General features: G+C 34.0%; 1 protein-coding gene across 1 annotated transcript in view; it reads left to right on the top strand.

Annotated features, from left to right (window-relative positions):
* The window catches only part of LOC129495604 (low-density lipoprotein receptor-related protein 1B), a 1,831,349-nt gene that overhangs the window by 826,928 nt on the left and 983,153 nt on the right, over positions 1 to 21,268 (top strand). Inside the window, exons 4-5 of the mRNA XM_055303278.1 lie at positions 13,530 to 13,649; positions 17,511 to 17,639. Coding sequence (XP_055159253.1) covers positions 13,530 to 13,649; positions 17,511 to 17,639 — 249 coding nt within the window. The remainder of the gene's footprint in view (positions 1 to 13,529; positions 13,650 to 17,510; positions 17,640 to 21,268) is intronic.

The following is a 21,268-nucleotide window of genomic DNA, read 5'->3' as shown; positions in this document are numbered from 1 at the left end:
TCCTTGCCAACACTTGTTATTTTCTGTTAAGCTGGGAGAGGGGCAGAGGGAGAGGAAGAAGTAGGAATCCCCACTGGGCACAGAGCCTGACGCAGACCTGGATCCCAGGACCCTAAGATCATGACCTAAGCTGAAGTCAAACACTTAACCTACTAACCCACCCAGATTTCACTGTTAGCTTATTTTTTTTTTTTTTAAGAACAGCCATTCTAATGGGTGTGAAATGTATCTCATTGTGGTTTTGATTTGCATTTCTCATTGATTAGTGATTTTGAACATCTTTTCATTTGACTATTGGCAATTATTATTATTTTTTTTTTTTGTAGAAGTATCTATTCAAGTTCCTTACCCATTTTTTAATTGGGTTGTTTGATTTTTGTTGTTGAGTTGTAGAAGTCTTTATAATTATGGTTATTAATCCCTTATCAGGTATATAATTTTAAAAAATATTTATATGTACTTTTTTCTATTCTGTAGATTGCCTTTTCACACTGATAGTTTATTTTGATGTAAAAAAGTTTTTAATTTTGATGAAGCCCAATTTTCCTTTTGACACCTGTGCTATCACTATCATATTCTCTCCTTCTTTAAGCAATTTTTAAAAAATCTTTGAACATATTTTCAATAGTTGCTTTGAAATCTCTGTCTGCTTATTTTCACATCTAGGCCCTCTGAAAGGCAATTTCTTTTACCTATTTTTTTCCTCACTTGTGTACAATCACAGGTTCCTGTTTCTTTGCATGCCTCATATTTTAGTTGAAGACTGGGAGTTTTAGATAATAAATTTTAAAAACTCTGGACATTATTCTTCTCTGTCCCTAATTGTAGTAATTGGTGGGTTTTGTCTCTTTGTCTTGCATGTTTTAATTTTTTATTATCTTGACTATTTAGTTCCCACACAGTGTGGGATCTCTGCTGTTGCCTCTCTATGCCCCTAAGGGTATAGCCCTGGTTATGTGCACAGTCACCTTGGGATAACAGTGGCTTTCTAAGGGTACTCTTTGATTGTCTGTTTACCTGATCTATTAAGTGTGTGCCACATTGGTATTGCACTCAGCAGTTAGCATACACCAATTTTATTGTTTTTCAAATAAAAAGGCATTTTGGCATAATTTCCTCCACAGTTTTACCCAATAAAATATTGTCCACTTTTCAGAAGTAGACTTTGTTCCAACTCTAGAAAGTTCTTCTTAGCCATCTTTGTCCTCCAACTCTAGCTGACCTATGTTTTAGTTTATTGCTCCCATGGAGCCATCATCTTTATCTTAATTAATTGCCATCAAAATCTCCATTGTCTTGGACACCACCTTTTAGGCTTGAACTTCAGCATACTCTGTTCCAAATAAAGCCAGTTAATTCTCTTGGGGAAAATAACAGTTCTTTTTTCAAGCCTGCCATTCATCCTGGGAAGAATCTCTGCATTGCTCTGGAGCTGAAGATGGGACAGTGCGCCACTTTCTTAGAGTTATAGCTCTGCTTTACTAGTGGCTTTCTAGGTGGGTGTGGTTGCCTTTGATTTTCTTGGTTTGGGACTTCTGCCTTGGTGAGTGATCTGGATGAAAGCAATTGTAGCCCAGAATTCTCCATCTATTCACCTTCTGTGTGTATTACTCCTGTTTTTAATGCTGTTCCTATAATTCTCCAGATAAGAATTGGTCTAATTCTGTCTCTTCAGAGAATAAACCTTCAGCTGCAAAGAGGGGGAGATATGGAAGGTGTCACTTTTCCTTTCAACCGATTCAGTTTACATCCCTACCTGACCTTTATTCCCACTCCCACCCCTTTCAGAGATAGGAGTTGTCTTTAGTTTTTGAGGCTTTCCAGGATTTTGGTGTTTTATACACTTGTGTTTGGGCTCTGTTCTGAGGGTTTCCATGTGGCACAGATTGAGTTCCATTCACATCCAAGTTTATTTTAGTAGTGTCCCCTAGAGTTGTGCTGTGCACAATCTATGTGTTTAGAAGACAGCAGCCTTGATCATCATCATCATCCCTCTCATTTATTTCAATCCTTGGCTTAGAATATTTTACTCCTTAGGACTATGAAGGGCTAAGTTAGTGAACACTCATTTTATTGCTTCTTTGCTCCTAAAGTTTTGCTGCCATCTTTTGTCTGTTTTAGTCTTTTTTCTTTTTCTCTTGCTTTTTGTGGGTGTGTGCCTTTCCCATCCCTTTCATTTTATTGAAGACTGCAAAGCACAGAGGTGAATAGGAGTGCTTAATTGCTGTGTTTAACATATAGAGAACTTTTTGACCTGATATGTGCCAGGCACTGTGTGGCATTTTGCTTTTTTTGTTCTCATAGCGTTGAACTCGTTATTGTTGCCTCCTATGGCCTGGGACTAATATAATGATTTAAGAGGACAATGTTAAAAAAAAAAAAAGGAAAATATTTGTCCTTTAAAATGAAAACAAGTCTATCTTCACTTTCCAAATAGATTTAGTTACAAGTACTTCTTACCTACTAAATGTGCAGAAATTGCTAGAAGTTATGAATTTCCTGTACAAAGGATGTTTATTTATGCTGCCTCACCTCTTCTAACCCAATTGCTACTTCTACCTCCATCTTATTATATTTGTCTTATATAGGTGTGTAATACCCTTATATAATTTATATGTATATTGTCCTTTCACTGTGTATTCATTTTTTTACTCTTCTACCTCCAGACATGAAAAACCCCATTCCTAGGTATCTGCAGTTTCTACTTGTATTCTTCTCTGGGCCTTATGGTAAATTTGCTTATTTTTTTTCCCTCAAGCATAGTTTTTCATGGTTGAAATTAAATATATTAAACCAGACAAAGACTTGATATTGGTTAGTTTATTATTAATAAATCTAGTGTGCCATCCTTACTGTAAAATCAAATGCAAAGCACTAAAACAAGATGTATAAGCCAAAAGACAGTTTGGCTTCATCAATCCAATACACCTAGAGTTATTAGCTTTCTCTCCCTTACCTCTCCCTATGCTGGTCCAAATTTCATCATTTACATGATACTCTCCAATTTATAAAGCATGTTTACAGTCACTGTGTCTCTTAATATTCATAAAATCTTATCAAGACATTTTCTAGTTTGGAAACTAAGGCTCAGAAAGGTTAAGAATCCAGTCAATAGTTGTGGTATCTCTGAAGAGATACCACTAATAGATCTGTGTTTTCCACCATTAAGACTAAAGTACAATTCAAGATACCATGCATCTCTAATCTCTTCTTCCATATAAATAAAAGATGGAAGTGAAAGTTACTGGATTTTATTGGTGTAGATGTTGTTGATGATTATAGTGGCAATAATATAACTGCCAATGTATAATAGGTATTTACTATTATAGTAAATAATATAAGTGTCAGACACTGAACACTTCTGTTGAATCACAGTCTTTAAACTTCACATCATCCCAATGAAGTTAGCAATGTCATTATCCTTTTACTGTTCTTTTTTTTTTTAATTTTTATTTATGATAGTCACAGAGAGAGAGAGAGAGAGAGAGAGAGAGGCAGAGACATAGGCAGAGGGAGAAGCAGGCTCCATGCACCGGGAGCCTGATGTGGGATTCGATCCAGGGTCTCCAGGATCGCGCCCTGGGCCAAAGGCAGGCGCCAAACTGCTGCGCCACCGAGGGATCCCTCCTTTTACTGTTCTAAGAAGAAAACCTTACACAAGCATGTGTTGCTTTATCTTCTCATATCTTTTTATAGATAAAACTTAGGTAAACATTTTTGTTGTTGTTGTTGTACAAACCCTGCAGATTATGCATTAATTAGTTAGCAAATTTTGTCAGTGGCTATTTAAGCCAAATCTGTCTTTTCACAACATAAATTAATCTCTCCTCATTTGATTGTACCTTGGTAACTAGATTTTAATTTTCTATATGACACAAACTTTAAAAATTTTGCATATTGAATTTTAGAATGCTGGATGCCATCTATAGTGAAGAGTTTCAAAAGAAATGAGAACTTAAAGTTGCTAAATTGTTAGAAATGATTTTATTTAAAGATCCATAAGAAACAGCTCTTTATTTAGTGTTATCCAATGAGTTCAGATAGTTGGAACTCCTTTACTAAGTAAACCCTTGGTTTGTAGACATAATATAAGATGTAAAATTCTCTTAGCATTAGTGCAGTACACTCTCAAGTTGCTGTTGTTACTTTAGTTTAGCTTTTATTTATACATTTCAAAGTATACATGGTAGCATATCTCAAAGTTGTATTCCTGGTATAGATGGAGATGAGAAAACAACAGTAAAAGCAGAGCAGTAAAATCCCTTTCCAGATAATAAATAAGAGAATAAAATATGTATGCAGAGAAGACATGCACTCTTAATCTTCTGATGTAGATGTAGTACAGACCATGTCCACACATGTTCCAGTGAGAATTAGTTATAGGACCCTAATCAGTACAGAAGGAAGTGTAAAAAAATAATTGTGTGTGTATACACCCCGCCACATATATATACACACACATATATATACACATTTATATACACATGTATATAATATGTAATATATCTAATACTATATAATAAATGTATATTATTTATTTTAGGGAGAAAGTATATGTGATCAGGGGTAGGGTAGAGGGGGAAAGAATTCCAAGCAGAACCCCCCTCCCGCCAAGCATGGAACCCCATGCCATGCTTGATCCCATGACCCAGAGACTACAACTTGAGCCAAAAGCAAGAGTCCAATGCTCAACTGACTGAGCCACCCTGGAACCCCATAAAAATATTTTTTAAACATATAGTTATATTTGCCATATAAACTAGATGTGTTTCAGCAGGGAATTGTCTCATTAAATTACTATTTATCCCTAAATGGAATAATATACAACTACCAAAAAGGATGTTGAGTGCACATGTACACACACATGAACATTATTGAAAAGAAAAAGAAATATGCAATCTGTTATAAACCCCAGACTCAGTTCACAGAATATTTTCTCAAACTTCATGTTTAGCCTATAGGTTCTGCCTCATAATAGTACATCTAAACTATAGAGAATTATGCTTTTCCTTGTTAAAAGAGTAGTAAATCCTTATGTAGTATTAACATGAAAAATTAAAATTAGGAAATGACAGCTTTGCCATGTTCATTTATTAAATAGGTGAATATATATACATATTATAATATATGTATATTATATATATTCCTTCTCAAAACTCAACAAGAAAACAACCTAATAAAAAGTGAGTAAAGAACAGACACATCACCAAAAATATATGAATGAAAAGTATGTGAAATATCTGAAAAATATATAAAAAATGGAAAACTATGAAAATATACAAAATATATGAAAAAATGTTCAATATCATTAGTCATTAGGAAATGCAAATTAAAACCACAAAAAGTACCCTCACGAATACCTAATAAAGTGACTAAAAATTAAAATTAAATTGAAAGCTGATGATAACTTGTATTGGGCAGAAAGCCAAGCAACTGGATGATTCTTCATATGTAATGGTAGTAGGAATGCAAAGTGGAACAGCTACTTGGGAAAACAATTTGATAGTTTCTTATGAAGTAAAACATCATTTTACCACATAAACCAACAATCTCAGATTGACTCAAATGAAATTATAAACTGTATTTACATGAAATTGCATGTGAATGTTTAGAGCAACTTTATTCAAAATTAAAAGTCACTTAAATATCTGCCACTTGTGAAATGGGTAAATAAACTGAAATACATTCATACAATAGAAGAGTGTTCAGGAATAGAAAGGAGGGAACTCCAGATAAGGTAATATGGCTGAGTCTCAAATACATTATGCTAACTAAAGATGCCATAAGCTGGATGATTCCATTTATGTGACATGGTAGGAAAGACAGAACCATTGAGATGAAAAACAGACCAGTGATGCCAAATCTGGCAGTGGAGAAATGAGTTGACTACAGAAGGGCACAGGAAAATATTCTGGGATCATGGTCCTGTTCTGGATCTTGATGGTGGTATTGGTTATACAACTAAATGTGTTTTTCAAAACTCATAGAACTGTACATAAAAGGAATGAATTTGTATGTAAATTTATACCATGACAATAAAAATAGAAATAATAACAAAAAATGCCTTAATGTTGTATCTTTATATATGAGAGCACACTGAAAATTTGAAGCCAGGACTGTGTAGTTTAGCACTAGGCAAAGAATTCTGAAGACATCCACATTGGTAGTCATAAGCAGCAGCCTAATCTCTGCAAGCCGGCTCACACTGCATTTTACTAGGCCAAGGAAACAGGGGTGAGAGGATGAATGATGTGACACAAATTATCACCATTCTAAATATGTCATGCATACGTCCTGCTGACAAGAGGGACTGTCTGGCATGGTAAGTAGCTGCATCAGCTTTTCAATCTCCAAATATAAAAAGTGGGTGAAATACTTTTTTTTAATGTGGTACATAAGGAAATAATATTTTTCCTTATAACTATGATTATAGTTGTTGGTTAAGTGGCATTTTTGTAAAAGCCAAATTCAAGGAGTGATTTGATTACTAAAATTAGGAATTAAACACTATCCCATTTTGTAAAATAATGTCTCAGATAACTTATGAATTTAGAAAGTGCCTATATTTTTTGGTATTTCCAAAGAGTTAATAAAAGTTCTAATTTCTTCTCAGGGAGAAACATATAACCTAGAAGCACATGAATAAAACAGCACAGTAGTGTTCTCACTGTCCTGCTAAGTCCAATACATCAATGTGAATTGTGACCAATGTGAATTGTTCAATTATAGATCATAAAGGTAGCCAGCATAATGCTATTGACTGCACCATGAATGAACCAATGGCTACACATACAAGCTGGCAAACAGTGGTTCTCTGGCTTAGAAATATTTATGTAAACTATAAACTAATGAGGGGAGAAACCTCCCACCAGTAAAAACTTGTAATTTTTGGTATCTGGTTATCAGCTTCAAATCACCTTCTCTACTGTCTTGTTTTTACTCTGAGGCAGGTTAGCAAAATTTATCTGTGTTTTCTAAATCTTAAGCCTGCATACATTCTGGAGATGTGTTATAAATCCCAATGCTGTCAAAAAGCAAAACCACCCCTAAAGACGATGCAAACCAGCATAAGTGCTTGATAAAAATTTCTTGTCTGATTTACTAATTGGTCAGTCCGTATGTAGCAGATTAAGTATGCATGCACATTGCTTCAGAGAGCAATCTTCTTCATATTTCATAGAAACCAGTTAGCCAGTATAGAAAAACCTTCTTTTTCTATGGTTAGTGTTCCCCTGTTGGTGATTTTTCATTCAGGTAAAGACTTTAAGAGAATGAATGAATGAATGAATGCACCCCCCCCCACCAAAGGCATCGAAAGATGCACAAGTAATTTGAGGGCAAAACTAGATAGAACTAAATGTCATATAACACTCAACATTAAAAGCATGAAAGAGAAAGTCATTCTATTATAAAAAGAAACATACCTCCAAATGACTTGAAAATTATATAAATTATGATGAGAATACTACAAGTTAAATGGTAACATGCTAGTGGAAAATAAAAAAAAATGCAAAGAATTGCGTGTGTCAGGCAATGTTTTAAGAACTTTGTATGATTTACCTCATTTAAGCATCTCAACCACCCTATGAGGGAGCTTCTATTATTATCCCCATTTTAGAGATAAGGAAAGAGAATTATAGATAACTTATATCATCTGCCCATCACCATAGTATTATGTAAAAACAACCCTGGTACTTCAGGGGTTGAATGCATCAAAAATCCAAATTTTCACTCACATCAACATCCAAATGAGTCATCAGTGGATGTTTGCTGTTCAGCCTCCCTTCAGTTTAGGACTATTGGCACAAGGTTCTCTGGGTCTTCTGCTGGCTTCTTTGCATCTAGAGGGCTGGCAAGTAGAGAGTAGGAGAGTGTCAAAATGCTCTAGAGCCCAGGTCAAAAAGTGGCACACACTAATTTCGCATATGTTGCATTATCTAGGTGCCAGATACATCATTCCAACATAATGTAAGTCAACTGGGAAAATTAATCTTTTTATTTGCTCAGGAAGAGGAAACAGGATTGGTGAACATTAGCTGTTTTTTTTTTCCCCACACTCACATAGCCTGAAATTAATAAAACCAGGGTTGGAACTTAGGTATTCTAGCTTTAGCGCTTAAGGCTTTATTTATAGTATTCTACCATGATTTAGAAAAAAAGAACAAGTAGTGAAAGAGATGTAAGATTTAGCATGAAATAATTTTCTATCCTTCTAGAATCTCTGCTACTATTTATTAATAATACAAATCCAGAAATCTATTTCTAAGTTAAAGAATGGCTTAGGAGCTTAGTGCCTCAAAGTTGCCCATTACTTGTAAGGTGTTCACTTGCATTTGATAAGGAAGATATATTCACATTTTTATAATCTCCTCTACAACTTCAAAAAAAAAAAGGCATAGAAAAGATTCCTTAAATACCATAGAATGGAGTGAGTCCGTGTTAGGAGAGTCCTCATCAGTTGAATTGAGTTTGATTCCTGAAATAATAGCTCTCTCCATTCATTAAAAAAAGACACTTTTCTTTTATGATAATGCTAAGAAATACAGATCAAATACCATGTTATATATCTGGATTCAGACTTGCATATTTCATCACCTTAGATGCTGGTAGTCTTCCTACTTTAACCAAAGATCCAAATCAATGATAATGTTACATGAATCAATGACCACACTTCAGAGCACTCTATGAAGACAGATAATTCAAGTACAGAATTTCTGTTCTACCCAAATAAGCTTTCTAACAAAATTAATCTGATGCATTTTTAATTATCTACTTAAGCATTATAGTGTTGCATGTAATTAAGCATAAATGGTAAGCAGCTCAAGTAGATTACATTACAGTAATTAGTATTGCTTTCCCAGAGTTAAGCCAAATTTTAAATTTTAGTTTTCATTTTGTTAGTTCTTCATAATTCTTCATGGCGTTAGAAGAATCACCATTTACCATTTCATCTGATAAAATGCTTTCAATCTCTTTGCACATGCATGAGTTCTCAAAGAGGATAAATTTGATGAACGACAAACTGAGTTGCCCTTGTCTCTTGCTTTTTTCAACCACTAGATCCCACCTAACACTCAAAACCATGTGTGAGGTCTGATCTTTCATACCCAGTTTTTCCCCAATTTCTCTCATTTTTTCTCAATTTTCCTCATCATTATCCCCATGCTGGTAACAATTTTCAGCAGGCATATTCCAGATATTTAAAGTTTGGAGAGAGCAGAAAGATGAAACCAATGGCCTGTGGATTTTGTACTTTGAATTGTGAGGGCAAACAAGGAATTGGCCTCAAAAATTATATGGAAAAAAATAATACATTTAAGGTACTGAGCTAACATGCCTGCCTTAAGGTACCAGACTAAATAAATTCAGTCAAACCTCTATCTTTATTCTCTTTATTTCATAATATATTTAATTCTTTTCTAGGAGAAACCTTTCCTATTTCCTCTTTCTGCCCCAATTCCTTACTACTACATTTATCTCTATTCTCTGTCCCACTGAAATCTTTTTTAAATGTCTTAATTGACCCTATTAGAAAGCCCAATATATGTTTTAGTATTCATCTAATATTCCCCAGGGATTTAACATTTATTGTTATCCTTACTTCCATGAACTCTTCTTCCACCTTAGATTTTGTCAAGTTTTTCAGCTTCTCCCGTATATAAATTTGATAATTTCTTGGGTCTTTTTGTTGATGGTTCTTCTTCTGCTTGCCTTTCACATATAAAAATCTCTGAGGTTTATTTGTATTACAAATATTTCTTACAAGGGATGATTCTCTCCTTTTTTAGGCTTTAATTTCCTACTTTATGTTTATGACTTCCAGAGCTACATCCTAGTCGAACTTGTCTTCTTAGATACACTCAAATTCTCAAGTCTCTCCTGGCCTTTCTTGTCAATATTTGAAACTAAACAGTCAAAGACAAACTTACTATTTTCCCTCAAACTGTGGTCCTCCTGTTATTCTTGATTCATTTTATTGGTACTATTAACTTATTGTCATTTTGCTTTCATCAAGTGTTTGGCCATCCATTCACATAAAGCTTCATAGTCTTAATTTGTGCCTTTGCATGTCTAGGCCTTCAGGTAGCTTTTCAGGATATTTCACTCATGTTTTGCCATGCTATTAGGTACTATCAAACACTTCTGTCCTCAATTATTAACAATGACTCTCATTATCAAAACTAAAAAGTCTACTTAATTTAAGAATTAATCCACTTTGACTTGGCCCCAAACAAGAATGCTAGGCCCATTTCCTACCACTACAAACGCTATGGTTCAGCCACGTAGTTATTTATCATTGTATTTCTTGTATGCTTTCCTGTCTTTTCATTTATTTTTGCATATTGTCTGCTTTATCTGGGATGCACTTCCATAAATTTTGTTCACTGAACACTTCTTATCTTTTAAATTTCAGCTTAAATTAAACTTTTCTCACAACTATTTTCCATATTATCTATGCTCATTTCCAGTCCCTGGAGGATTCCCTCTCTTCCTAGCTCATGTCACTTGTATTTTTATTTAGCATTTCTTATTTTCTGCTTTTAATTATATTGTTGTTTACATTGTTTTCCTTCCCACCTAACCCCACCCACTTCCACACTCATGTTGTAATTCCTTAATTTGTCTAAAGTAATGTTGCATGTGTAGAACCCCAGCAGAGTGCTTAGCATTGAGTAGGTGCTTAATCAATGTTGAACTAAAGTAGCATATATATTCAAGGCAATTTTGGACTGATTCCACCATAATCAAACAAGATTTGACAACTCAATTACCTAATTTGAAGATGTAAATGAACTATCTTTAGGACCTAGTTTAATTTAATGGACTAGAAATGACACCTGGGAGTGTTAATCCTCATCCTAGAATTAAGCTATTTCATTGATTCATTCATCCTATAAAAATTATAAAACACTTTATCTATAGTGCACTACTAACCAAGAATGAAAAATAAAAATAAAATACACCATGTTCTAACCATCACTGTATTATACTTTGGGAACTAGAGGCAGTATTAAAAATATAGGCTCTGTAGGCAGACTGACTTTGTTTTGAAGGGCAGCTCTGTCATATATTTGCTGAATAATCTTGGATTAGTTATCAACCATCAGTTCCCTTATCTGTAAAATGTAAATTACAATAATATCTGGAGGTTTGACTGTTATAGGGTTTCAAAGAGATTGCATATTTAAAGAACTTGGTATATGTTCGGCTTATACTTTGTAGCTATAGATACTAGTGAGGGAAACTAACATGTAAATAGCTACCATAATGCAAAGCGAAAGTTCCATAATTTCCAAAGAACCATTCATTCCATATTTTCTATTAATAATGTGTTTTTACAAACCAAAATCCTGGTCTTTGTACATTACCTAAATATTAACATTGTATTAGCATATAATTAGCAACGACCCGAAACTCAAGCCTACAAATCAGATATAATTGATCTGCATATTGGTTGAATCTATGTCAAGGAAACAGAAATTGTTCTGGTATTTCAAGGGGAAAGAAATTTAGTATAAAGTATTGATTGTAACGGAGAAATGGAAATTAGAAGTTTAAGAGAGCACAACTAGCTTTCAAGTTATGGTACTGGTAGTTATGTTCCAACAAAGGGGCTGTGAAATAGGAGGAAAGTCAAGAGTGTGAGTTCTAGAAGCAATGCAATTAATGTGTATCAGGAAGTACTTAACTGTCAAATGCTGCTGATAGGTAAATAAGATGAGGACTGAAAGAAGGTCATTGCACTTATCAACTTCAAAGTCATCAAAGACATTTATGTAAGCAGTTTCTGTGGAGCAGTGTAAGTGAAAGTTCGATGGAGTGGGTTAAATATAGGAACAGAGAAAAGCAAGTGTATGTATATTTTTTGTAAGTTTTGTTACTAAGAGGAACAGAGGAATTTTGCAAAGGTGACTAGTAGAGGGAGTGAGGTCAAAGTTTTTTGGTTTTAAGTTGGGGAAAGAGAATGCTTGATGCTGAAAACAAGCTAGTACAGGGGTCAGAAAACTTTCTGTAAGGGGCTATGGTAAATACTTAGGCTTTGTGGGTCAGAGGTCTTTGAGACAACTAGTCACCTATGCCTTTGTAATGTTAAAACAGCCACAGGCAATATGTAAACAAATAGGCATGACTGTATTCTGTAAATTTTTAATTGTCAAAGAGAGACGGGCTCTTGTTTGATTAATATAAATTATTTAAAAATGATTATGAGAATAAGCAGAGAATGGCTGAAGTGATATCCTTGAGTAAGTGAGAGGGGATAGGATTTGTGCACAGGGATGGGAGGTAGGCTTTGATTATGAATTCAACCAAGTTTGAAAGGCAAGGACAGGAATATGCAGAGGTAGGTAAATGAGAAGAAAACTCTGTGGAAAATCTCCTTGATTGCTTCAGTTATCTCATAAAAAGTAGGAAGCAGGATCAAATTATGTGAGTGACCATTAGGAAAAAGATTTGGGGTATTAAGGGAAGATGCATGGAATAATTGCATGAAAGAGATGGAAAAATAATTTGGTTAAGAAAATATTTTAGATAGTGAAATAGCAAATTTTCTATTTAGAACGCTCTAGCTGTTCTTTTCCACATTGGAGCATTAAAATATTTTTATTACTATATATATATATATATATATATATATATATATATATATGTGTGTGTGTGTGTGTGTGTGTGTGTGTGTGTGTATTTTCTGAAGCACCAGCTAAACTTGTACCATTATCAACATATCTTGAATCATTTAATTTTAATCTTCAAAACCCTTATTTTTCTCCCCAGGAGAAGAGATTGTTGCAATCCATTAATACCTTCATTTTCAGACAGCAAAATCAGCCACACATTTTATCCATATATTTTTCTAGTTTAGCAAATTTTATTCCTGTTAGAAATTGTGCAATGAATATGCCTCTGTCACTTCATCTCTGTTTCATGCATTTATCATATTGAATTCTAATCTATTCTGAGGGTTTGCTAACTTTTGCTTCAATGATGTATTTGCTCTGAACGAGTTCAGATATAATGAAATATATTATGTCCAGTATTTGTCTAATATTTTGTCACCAATGAAAAATAAATTATTGAAATGGAATATATTCACATTGATTGCTATGAAGGTTACACATGGATTATAAATCAAAACAAGTCCTCAAAAGATAGAAAATCAATTGATATGTCAGATAAGAAATGTATAAATGTTGAAATTAACCACTGAGTTGACATTTTTCCTCTTGAAATAATTTAATTCACCAGAATTTGAAAAGATTTGTGACTTTGAACATACAAAATAAGCTAAAAGTGAAAGACTGAACAGATCTGAAATTTTGTTAACAATACTTCAAACAAATACAAGCCAACATATTTTAGAGGGAGTAGATATCATTTTTTTCTCTCAGCCACTCACATAAATTTTCAAGGAGACCAATCAGAACTGTATTATTGTGGTTATGCCCTGAGAAATTTTAACAATATTTAAATTTAAATAGGACATATGTGTGCAGTTATATTAACATAGTGTCTCTGTTTTTCTTCTCCAGAACTATTACCCAATTGCCAGCTGTTGAATTGTCAGTATAAATGTGCAGTGGTCAGAAATAGTACAAGATGTTACTGTGAGGATGGATTTGAAGTAAAAGAAGATGGAAGAAGCTGTAGAGGTAAGTAGAATATTTGACTCTTTTTTTCCTTAGGAGAGGCTTAGTTAATGGACATTTTAAAAAGTATCTTTGAACACCTACCATGTGCTTCACACAGTGTTTAATTGTTTGTTTGTTTGTTTCTTGAGTTTTAAAAGATGATGCTCCCATATAAATCATACACATAAGCATACCAAATATGCATTTTCACCAATCAATTTTCAAATAGTATTGCAATAATGTCAAATATGGGGAATGTTAATGATGGGAAGTAGTTTAGGTTAACCATGAAAACACTGGATTTAACAGTCTTAACTTCCCAAATGTTTCCTGCTAGTTATACAGCTGCATTATAGTAGACATCTGCTATGAACTGAGTTCTGTTAATAATATCATGCAATATTATTTATATTTTTTTTCATTTTTTGCACTGGTAATTCTGGAAGTTGGCATTTTACCAACAGCAATAATGAACATAAAATATTTATGTATATTTTTAATGTAATAATTCTTCATTTTTTGAATGCTCTACAGCATATGTTTACTCTGAAATGACTCGCCTCGGCCATACTGAACAAGTTGCTTCTCCATTCTATTAACTTCTATTATATATATGCTAGAATATGTATATAAACCTGATATATCTGTAATATGAGTAATACATTATTTTATATGGTACTTAGAGTCTATATATACAAAACATAAAATATAGACTCTATATATAAAGTCAAAGAATATCTGCATTGCTAGAGCCACTAATAGACTATTTTACAAAGAAATTGGTGCTTTGCCAATTACTTTAAACCTTTGCTTTAATATTATCAGTTTTGCTTAGAAACAGAATCTTAAAGTTGAAAGAGTCCTCAGAGAGAATATTGTTCAAAATTCTAATGACAGAAGTGAGAAAAGCAAGACCCTGAGAAATTAAGTGACTTACTTAAGTCCTACACATCTTCTCAGTAATAGACTTGAGGCTAAAGCTCAGGTCTGCAGAGTTCACTTATTCTTGTCTTGAAGACGTTCCTCGCTTTTTAATGTACATCTGGGGCTTGAATTTTTCATTTGTTGCTTGTTTTCTGCATAATACAAATATTGTAGAAACACTTACTTTTAAGTGCTTGTCAAGCTCAGAGGCTATTTAATCTGACAATAGATGGACCAAACTAGTATATTTATTTGATTCACACTATTTTTAAACCAACATTTAAAAATCAGAAGATTGCATATAAAAGTTCAGACTTTCTGAAAAAAAAATCAGAAGATCTGGCAACATTAGACACCTTATAATCACAAAAGTCAACCAACCATATATGAATAGTACTTCTGCATGCATGCACACATACATGCAATTCCCAGTTCAAACCAGCTCTTTCCATTCACACAGGGAAGGCTAATATACCTACACAGCATCCTTACTCTTTTGCTGCAACTGAATCCTATAGGAATCGGGATTTTCAGCTCCTTCTGCATTGATCTCTTTTTCCCTAATCTCCTAATTAAATCCATAAAAGTAACGATAATCAATATCTTCTTTTGAACATTAGTAAGGAATTTCACATCAGCCAGTCTAGAAGGTCACTACTGAAAGAAGGGCTCTTTTTACTTTCTCTGCACTCCTGGATGGCCAGATTTGACCATCATTTATGCTCTCCTGAAGCTGTATTTCCAGGGTATTTTCTGTCCTTAGAGGGAAAAGAAAGGCAGCATTATAAATAATGACATGCCTATTCCTCTGCGGCCAATTTTCTGGAGTTACATGAATGTCATAGCAGTGCATTCTGGCTAAGAAAAACAACAACAAAAATCATGACTCATATTGCTCTCTGGATAGCATAATCATGTCAGAAAAACTAAAATAGGAATCAATAAAATTAAAGTTGAAAAATCTGTGAAAATGGAGGAGAATCATTTCTGCCATTAGGGGCTGGATTTTACCAAATGCAAGATTTAATTTCTTTCATAATCACTGTAAACTTAGCTTCAAAAACTATTCTTTTTATCTCCAAAGCAACTTACTTCAAACAAACTATCCACGAATGCAAGCTGTTATATGAAGCCAAAGAATTCTGAGAAAAGTGCAAATTAATGCCATACAAATGCACAGTTTCCCAATTTAAATGGCCCCTTAACTACTCAGGAATATTTTTGCTTTTCCTTAGTAAACTCTTTTCTTAGCTCAGTGTTCAGAGGGTGGGCTGAGTTCCCACCCTTTAATCATGTGTCTAGTCTTTCTGGTGTGGAGCCCCCATCCTGGCATTATCTAGTGGTCCCACCCTTAGTCACCTCATTGCCATAGACTAAGGTACATTCCAGAAGGGCTCCTAAATAACAAAAGACACTCCTATTGTTAAGAAAATTGCAAGAGCTTTAGGGATTCTGTGCCAGAAACTGAAGGTAAAGACCAAATACCTATTTTTATTATGCCGCTTATTCTTATTTTAGTATAGCACCATTCATTGCCATCTATCCAGTCTTCAAATGTCTCTTCGAGTTCTTAAACATTTCACTCCATTCTCTCTTCTCCATCTCTCCTACCACTGACTTAGTTCAAAATATAATGGGATTAAAATACAATTTTTGTGAATTTAGCACATAATTATTTTTCCAGGATCTCTTCTCTACATGCACCAATCCATTTTTATTTGTGTTTATTTAGTTTTAAAATATAAAGTTGATTATATAGCTCATCCTTAACGCTTTCCCAATGCCTATATATAATGTACAACCTTTTACTTTAGCATAAAAATAACTTCATTATCTGTCTCCAGAACTGCTTTCCAGTGCCATCTCTTATCCTTCCCCTTATCTGTCCTTATTCCACTTGACCCCTTATATTTCTTTCAAATCCCTACTATGTCATCTCAGTATCATGTCATATGCTATTTTAACTGGAATGCCCCTTTCCATCTTATCCCTTCTTATTGAATCTGAGAAAATCTAAATTATCCTTTAAATCCAAGTCAGGATGTAGCCTTCACTTAATATTCTCCCTCTAATTCCAAGCAGGTTGACTTCTCTGAGTTTCTATAATAACTATAGTATGCCTCTATTATAAGGCAATGCATAGAATTAAAATTATACTTCCCTAGACTTGTTTCACTTAGAGATAGGAACCATGTTTTATCAGTTTTTTGTTTCTTCAGGGATTAGTAAAGTACATGGTACACAGGACAAACTAAACATACATTTGTCCAAGTTATTACCTGACATATTTTTTATTTGCCTTGTTGGCTAAGAAGCATTAAGTATTTGCTGTTTATAGAGATTTGAATGAGATGCAGGAGGGAAGAGTAAAAGGACAGGGGGCATGTAAGAGAAGAAGTAGGAACGTAGATATTAAAATAAAATTTAAGATGAAATGTTTCCTTTCAACAAGTGCTTAATAGTTTCCTCTTTTTGATCAAGTGAAGGCTCAAAACTCTTAATATGTTTATTGAAAACCATGTTATCAGGCTAATTCTTTATAAAAATAATTTAAAGAGTCATCAACACTAGAACTATTCAACAGATATTCTGTGGAGTGCATTTTATGTTTTCGCAAAAATATCCAAGGACTTCTAGCCTTCATATTATCTTTTAAAATAAAAGATTTAAAATAAAATATTAGATATCTTTTAAAATAAAATAAAAGATCTAAATATTAGATATTATCTTTTAAAATGAAAGATTTAAAAGATTACATACGGTCTTGTATCTCTGTACTATCAAAGCAACATTGAATTTTGGCTTTCAGTTACTGTAGTTTTGAAAAGACTTATGGACTTGTGTCTTTCTTTCTGAAATTGTTTCCAAAATTTGAAAAAAAAAAACAAAGTTTCTTCAAGGAGAAGAAAAATGCCCAACAATAAATCTACTTAGAAGTGATTCTCATTTTCTTTGTAGATCACGATGAATGTGCTATTTATGGCACATGCAGCCAGACCTGCATAAATACACATGGATCCTATGCCTGCAGTTGTGTGGAAGGCTACATAATGCAGCCAGACAACAGATCTTGCAAAGCCAAAAATGGTAAGTTATCTTTTTTATTTTTTTGTCCTTCTAGAATTTCTTACTTCCTTTTTGTAGTTCCTTTTCACTGGAAATCTAGTACAGTAATATGCACTTGGAAGAAATAGATTTTTTTCTTCATTTTAGCTCAATGATCCATACCTAAAAATCCAGAGCAGTTATTTCAGTTGTCACCAATCAATACAAAACTCCTTCCACTACAGGAAGTTTCTAGTTTGAAAAACCTGTTCAAAAGAAATGGATTAATTGAATTATCCATCTCTCTCCTGGACTATGCAATAGATTCCTAACTGGTTTCTTTGAGATCTTGCTTTCCCACCAAAATCACACACAACATGAAAAGTGATCTACTAAAATATAAACCGAATCATGTCATTCTCTTGCTTAAAATCTCCCAATTACTTTCACTCCTCTTCAGAATAAAATCCAAACTTCTCACAAGACGTGTAAGGACCTAATGTTCTGGTATCATTTATCTTTCCCATCTCACTGATTGCTACTCTCTTTGTTCATCACACATCAACTTTGTGCTTCTTCAACTACATTGCTCTTATCTTGAAGTCTTTCCTTGCTGTTTTGTTTGCCTGCAATGCTTTTCCTTATGATATTCACATTCTTACCATTCAAGTCTTAGCTAACTTAACATTCAGAATGACCTTCACTAACCATTCTGCTTAATAGTATATACCCTCTCCATTGCTCTTATTTCCCAATTTTATTTATGCGTTTCTACTCAATCACTAGATGATTTTTCATTTTAATTTTCTTTATATCCCTACCATTTGAAATGAACTCATAAATATTTGCTTATCATCTGATTTCTCCAGAATAATGAAGTGTTATGAGAGTATTGAAACTTGTTAGTTTTGATTACTGTTATTTACTGAGTTCCGATCATATCCTGGAACACATAGGTACTCAATGAATATTTGTCAAAGCAAGGAAGGTAGGAGGGAAGGAAGGAAACAAAGAAAGAAAAGAAAAAGAAGGAAGAACTTTTCTTTTTGGTTAAAATTACTAATATCAACACTCCACTTTGAGTAAAATTTTTTAGTAAATTTTTTTTAGTAAATTCAAGTGTTTGAATTTCATGTTTCAAAACTGTTCCTTTTACCTGTCCCTGAGAATAAAGCCTATAGTTTCTACACAGCATTCAACCTACAGCAAATATTGATGATTTGTGAGTGAAATAGCATTGAGATGTGCTAGTAACAATAGGATAATGCTAGTAACAATAGGATAATTTTTCTGTGGGCTTGATTAAGAATAATACAAGGAAATTCACATCCTATTCTATCTAGCTTTTGACTTTACTCAAATCTGGTTTCAAAAAAAATCTGGTTTAATTTGATGAATGTTCAAATTATGATGTTTTGATAAATTAATGAATGTCCCCACCCCCCCTTTTTTTAAGATTTTATTTATTCACAAAAGACACAGAAAAGGCAGAGACACAGGCAGAGGGAGAAGCAAGCTCCATGAAGGGAACCTAACATGGGACTCCATCCCAGGTCCCCAGGATCACGCCCTGAGCTGAAGGCGGCTCTAAACTGCTGAGCCACTCAGGCTGCCCCCCACCCTCTTTTATTAGCGATTAGAAAATTAAGCATGGATGGGATTCTCTTTTCCGAAGCCAGATTGAGCAAAGCATTGGATTTTCTCAGTAAACTGCCATAGCCATCTCCCTTTAGAGCTTAACCTCATGCTATACTTTTAACAATTTCCCTGAGATAGTGTGTTCAATTATTTACAAATCATATATGTATACCAAATTAGAAAGAACTTCTTTTACTTCTTAGTTTACTTCTTTAAATTACTGACTTGGTTTATAGAGCCCTATTTATGTTTCAGGGGCAATCCTTGAGAAAAATTAAGTCAGGTTGCCTGTTCCTTTTCTCTACTACTGAGAGTTCTGATTTAAAATATTGATGGGCTAAATAAGTAGAAGGCTTGTCCTTTGCTGTTTATATTGATCCACACAATATTGCTGTGGCTATACAGGGACAGTGTAATGTGATAAACCCTATAGAGTGGTACTTCCTCTCTTTCTACACAGAGAAAGTATCTGCCAATAACAGAATGTAACCAGAGAGGGATGGTACATGATAATGTAATACTGCATCAAGGAGATTTAATGACTCTAGAATTGATAATGGAACATATGGGACACCTGGGCGGCTCAGCAGTTGAGTGTCTGCCTTCAGCTCAGGGCATGATCCCAGGATCCAGGGTCGAGTCCCATATCAGGCTCCCTGAGAGAACCCTACTTCTCCCTCTGCCTATGTCTCTTCCTCTCTCTCTCTCTGTGTGTTTCTCATGAATAAATAAATAAATCTTTAAAAAAAAAGATAATGGAACATATAAAAGCCTCCACCTCTTAGTCACTGGCTTGATGACAGTATTGGTCTACAGAGTTTAAAAATTACAGATTTTATGGAAATGTTCCTAGGCTTTGTAGTTTTAGAAAAATGAGTTGCTAGTAATATAGTAAAGGCACAAGTGTAGAAAATATACTTACTGATTCTAAAGGTCACATAGATATTTGAACCAATGTATTCATACAAATTCGAAAGGGAAACTATCAGCTTTGCTTTAGCTTTCTCAAATTGATAACAAATAAACCAGAAGATATTTTGGATTAGTTATATGTAAAATGTTACTTAACACATCAACCTTACATTTTGTGGCAATTTTTTCATACTTTGGTGTTGCCATAACTGATGGGTGCTAGGAAAATGTTTTAAATTCAATCACATTTATCTTAAAATTTTGCCAGTCTTCCTTTCCATTACCTGGCTGCTTAGATTGGCCCCTCTTTTTTCTTCCTCTACAATCGAACCCTACTGGACTCTAGAACCTAACTTTTTCTCCAAGTCAAGCCAGACTTCCAGGCATCTTAGAAGTTGGGTGCATCGAAAACTATGGGACGTTCAAATGGGCTGGCTCAGAACAGTGGATGTGTATAAAAGATCAATAGGCTGTAGAAAAACATATTTTAAAAAAAAAGGAATATCAAACTCAAAGGATACAATGAGAATCTAGAACTAGACTCAGGAGGGTTCTGCAAAGGCCTTACAAGAAGATAGATGAGAAAATAGAAAGATTCTTAGGAGAAATAGCCTTTTATGTGAAGGCAGAGAGAGTCAATTGGCCTGGAAGCGGCTTGTAAATTTCAGCACAGAATGATATTGTGGTCACTCCCCAATTGCTCACTCTAAAACTTGCCTCGGGATCTTGTTTTCAATATAATAACTGATAGTAATTAGGTAAATTAATTGATTAGATAAGTTAATTGATTATCCCTCATTTGTAACATAATTCTGAATCCAAGCAAAATTCACAAGCCTTAAGAGTACCTTTAAGAAATAATTCTAATAAGGGGGAGGGGATTTTCAAGCACTGTGGCAGGTGGGGGGAAGGAATTGATATTAGGCAGGAGGCCTTTTCATTCTTGTTAATTCATACAATGCAGACAAACTCTTTTCTTTTCTAGCCTTTGTAAGATTGACCTGACTACTGAAATGTAGAATCAATCATTCAGGGTTGGGAGGAACTCAAAAGTAATCTAGTCCAGTTATCATTTGATATCAAAATAAATAATTTTGAAATGGAAGAAAATTTACAATGTA

Source organism: Nyctereutes procyonoides, unplaced genomic scaffold (genome assembly GCF_905146905.1).
Source record: "Nyctereutes procyonoides isolate TBG_1078 unplaced genomic scaffold, NYPRO_anot_genome, whole genome shotgun sequence".
Lineage (NCBI taxonomy): Eukaryota > Metazoa > Chordata > Mammalia > Carnivora > Canidae > Nyctereutes > Nyctereutes procyonoides.
This window is presented reverse-complemented; position numbering and strand designations above follow the sequence as displayed.